General features: G+C 45.3%; 1 protein-coding gene across 1 annotated transcript; it reads left to right on the top strand.

Annotated features, from left to right (window-relative positions):
* The first annotated feature begins 1,592 nt into the window (after positions 1-1,592).
* LOC101837284 (RNA-binding protein 7-like) lies at positions 1,593-2,811 on the top strand. Its single transcript, XM_040732837.1, has one exon. The coding sequence runs from the start codon at positions 1,593-1,595 to the stop codon at positions 2,373-2,375; it is 783 nt and encodes a 260-aa protein (XP_040588771.1). The 3' UTR covers positions 2,376-2,811.
* The last annotated feature ends 1,074 nt before the right edge of the window (positions 2,812-3,885 follow it).

The raw sequence follows: 3,885 nt of genomic DNA, 5'->3' as shown, positions 1-3,885 counted from the left end.
AGACTCACGAGTTCTGGGTTGGTGAACGTTCATGGGTACCCACTTAGCACGAGCAGTGCAATTATTGTTTCCAAAAGCAACTTTCTAGATCCTTCACGATGATGCTAGAATCAAAGAAGTTGGGTGGTTCCAGGATAAAAATCTTTGCCAGAACCCCTATGGTACCCATGTAAGGGCAGAGAATAAACTGTGCTCTTTAAACTAAGAGGAACCCCTGGGTCTTTCACCTAGAACATATTTGGCATTGAAATTGTGTGAGAAACACAACCCATCTTCAGGAGCCTTGAAGTGCCCTGTGCCTATGCTGCAGCTCAATCCATCACAAAGATGAGGATAGGGAGGGATGCCCAGAGAGCACCAAGGAGCAGGTCCTAACTCAACGATCTGTGGAAGGTAGCTGCCCTCACTGCCTGCCATTGCTTCCCTGGACCCATGTGGATCCAGACAAAGCCCACAGTGCCATCATCAAAGACTTGTGGAGAACAAATGGCGCCTGTCCTGCCCTGGAGCCAGCCTAAGCCTTGCTTCCTGGCCAGAAAGCTTGCTCTATGGCTTTATCCCTGGGAGAAACAGCTGAGGCTCCTGCCTCTTGACTCTGCCCATTCTCCTTTGTACCTGTCCAGGAGCAAAACCCCAAGGACCCCAGAGGCCTGGATAACCCAAGGTAGAGCCTGCAAGAGCCTCAAGGTGACTGAGTGGACCACAGCAAGCCCAGGGGCTTCCCTTAGGCCAGTTTCCGCCTCCCACCATGCCTCCTGGTCCTCCCTACCCCACCCCACCCCAGAACCTTCCACTCTGCCTCTGAAGCTCCCTAGATCCCCACAGGAACTTCTTCTATTGACTCAGCGTGACTCTCCCCCTTTCCTCTCTGCTCAGTGTCTTCCTAATCTTGAGCTCAACCTTCTCACAAGGCCTCTGAGCCAGTCTGACCAGTCTGAGTCAGCTCCTTCCCATACCTGACGCCCCTCCTGCCGTGCCCAGCCCCAACTCTCTCTGCCTGTCCTGGCCTCTGTAGGCAGGGCAACCTTGATCTGAGTGCTATGCATCCTTGGCACACACATTCCTGTCTTTCCTATCTTCCTCTCTGATTTAGCCAGCTTGGGCTGAGCACTATCCTCACTCCAGGTCACACACACACACACACACACACACACACACACACACACACACACACTCTCACACACTCACACACACACACTCACACACTCACACACGCACACACACACACACACACACACACACTCAGAAGTTGCTGTGTGGTCAGACTGGGAGGGTCCTAACCAGTTAGGAAGAGTGCAAGACAGGACAGTAGCTGGCCTCCTGTTAGCAGGTGCTGTGATTAGCCATGGAGACAGATAGTAGACACAGATGCTGCCAAGCAGAATCTGAGCTATTAATGGGTTTCAGAAAGGGACAAGGACAACTTTGGTCCTTAGGATAAGAAGATGCAACCAAAAAATATTCAAGAGAAAAAATGTGCATCCAAGGTCTGACTCAGTGAGTAAGAGTATTTGCTCGGCAAGAATGAGGACCTGGGTGGTCGGTCGGCCCCTGGCAGTCAGGCTAGGCCCGAGGCTGGAAGCTACACGGAGATGGGGGCGGCGGCTGCGGAGGCCGACTGCACTCTGTTCGTGGGCAACCTGGACACGAAGGTGACAGAGGAACTCCTCTTCGAGCTGTTCCACCAGGCTGGGCCAGTAATAAAGGTGAAAATCCCCAAAGATAAAGATGGCAAACTGAAACAGTTTGCATTTGTGAATTTCAAGCACGAAGTGTCTGTTCCATATGCCATGAACCTTCTCAATGGAATCAAACTTTTTGGGAGACCTATCAAAATTCAGTTTAGATCAGGAAGTAGTCATGCCTCTCAGGATGCCAGTGTGTCATATCCCCAGCATCATGTGGGAAATTTAAGCCCTACCTCCACATCTCCTAACAGCTATGAAAGGGCAGTGGGTAACAAGACTCCATCAGCACAGATGGTCCAGCGGTCCTTCTCTTCTCCAGAAGATTATCAGCAGCAAGCAGTGATGAACAATGTTTTCATACAGATGTCATATGCTGGGAAATTTGGTTCTCCGCATGCAGATCAGTCAGGATTTTCTCCACTAGTTCAATCACACGGTCATACCTTTAACCAGTCTTCCAGCTCCCAGTGGCGCCAAGATGCACTGTCATTACAGCGTAAAAGACAGAATTCTCACCCCTACCTAGCAGATAGACACTATAGCCGTGAGCAGCGGTACTCTGATCATGGGTCTGACTATCATTACAGAGGAGGCCGAGAGGATTTCTACTATGATGGCTGGAGCCATGACTATGATAACAGAAGGGACAGTAGTAGAGGTGGGAAATGGCCTTCATCTCGACATTAACAAGCATTCCAAGGACATTGTTTACAGGGCCATTTTAGGCCCTTTTAATGAAGTTGTTCTGGAAATATTTCTAAAAACTGTCCAGAGTAGCCCCACAGTTTTCCACCTATCTTTGAAAAAAGATTTTTTAAGCCTAGCAGCAGTCTCATAGAGAACTGAGAACTGTGACTCCATGTGTGTTACTTTGATTACCTTCCCTCAGGGTTTCTGAAGAGGAAGGATTTTATACAAAAGAATGTGCCATCATTCCAGTCATTTCAGCTAGGAAAGATGAACTGTGTAGATGGGTTGTATTATAAAGCAAACATTTTAATTATCTCACCTTTTTGTGTTGCAAGAAATTTCTTGGTAATGAACTGGTGTATATAGTAGGAAACATCCAAGTTGGTACCCTGAAATGGCTATCTGCATTTTGCTAATAAATGAGAAAATAGAACTCAGTAATCCTTTTTATTAACAGTTTCTTTAAACAGTTAATTTGTTTGGGAATGAATCATATTTTCTAACTCAGAATTTAAGTACAAATTCTGTGTATGCTCTTGAATTTTATCACAAACATACATTATAAATCTATACTAGTTCATTCTAAAACTTTAAAATTCTTTCATTAAATTATATTTGATGTATGACTAGTCACTCAGGAAGTTAAATATCTACATGTGTATTTTTACATAAAAAGACAGTGTTGATGAAAATTCTTTTTAGAGGAACAACGATGTTAACACATAGATAAAATGGCAAAATGTTTCACTGGAAGGATTATAATTTTGAGATTTTGTTTAACAAAGCTTCCATGTTTCAAGATCCTGTTGTTTGTTCACTGCAAATCATTTTTAAGAATTTATTATGAAAGATGGATCCTCTTTATACCACAGCATTTATACTGTTTTTTACTATATTAAATACATAAAAAGAGAAAAAAAAAGAATGAGGACCTGGGTTCAAATCGCTGGCACCCATGGAAAAATCGGGCACAGTGTGTACAGTGTGTGAGCCTGTGACCCAGCATTGAATGAGAAGAGGTAAGGTTCTTTCATCCTAACACCAAGACAAGTCCTGGTTCAAGACAAAAAAAATGCCGTTTCTGTATGTGAGTGGGGTAATAAACATCTACAGAGCTGGGTATGCAAGTCAGCCTCACTCAGCCATGGAGCACTGAGCATGTGCATTAAACTGTCACCTGGGCCCCAGAAATACCTACTGTGTGTCAGTTAAAAGAAAGAGGGAGCCTGGTGAGACAGCTCAGCAGGGAAAGGTGCTTGTTGCTCATCAACCCGAATCAACCTGGTGAGTTCAATTCCCAGATTCCATTTAAAGATGGAAGGAGAGACTCAGCCCACAGGTATCCTCTGTACTCTACATTGTGCACTGTGGTACACACACATGTGCACACACACATACACACACACACACAGCAATACATGCACACACATGTATGCACACTCACACAGCTATACACGCACATGTATGCACACTCACACACACATGCGTACACACACATATACATAAA

Source organism: Mesocricetus auratus, unplaced genomic scaffold (genome assembly GCF_017639785.1).
Source record: "Mesocricetus auratus isolate SY011 unplaced genomic scaffold, BCM_Maur_2.0 Super-Scaffold_4256, whole genome shotgun sequence".
NCBI classification, from domain to species: domain Eukaryota; kingdom Metazoa; phylum Chordata; class Mammalia; order Rodentia; family Cricetidae; genus Mesocricetus; species Mesocricetus auratus.
This window is presented reverse-complemented; position numbering and strand designations above follow the sequence as displayed.

Coding starts and splice junctions, on each gene's coding strand:
- LOC101837284 (XM_040732837.1), top strand. CDS start 1,593: ATGGGGGCGGCGGCTGCGGAGGCCGACTGCACTCTGTTCGTGGGCAAC.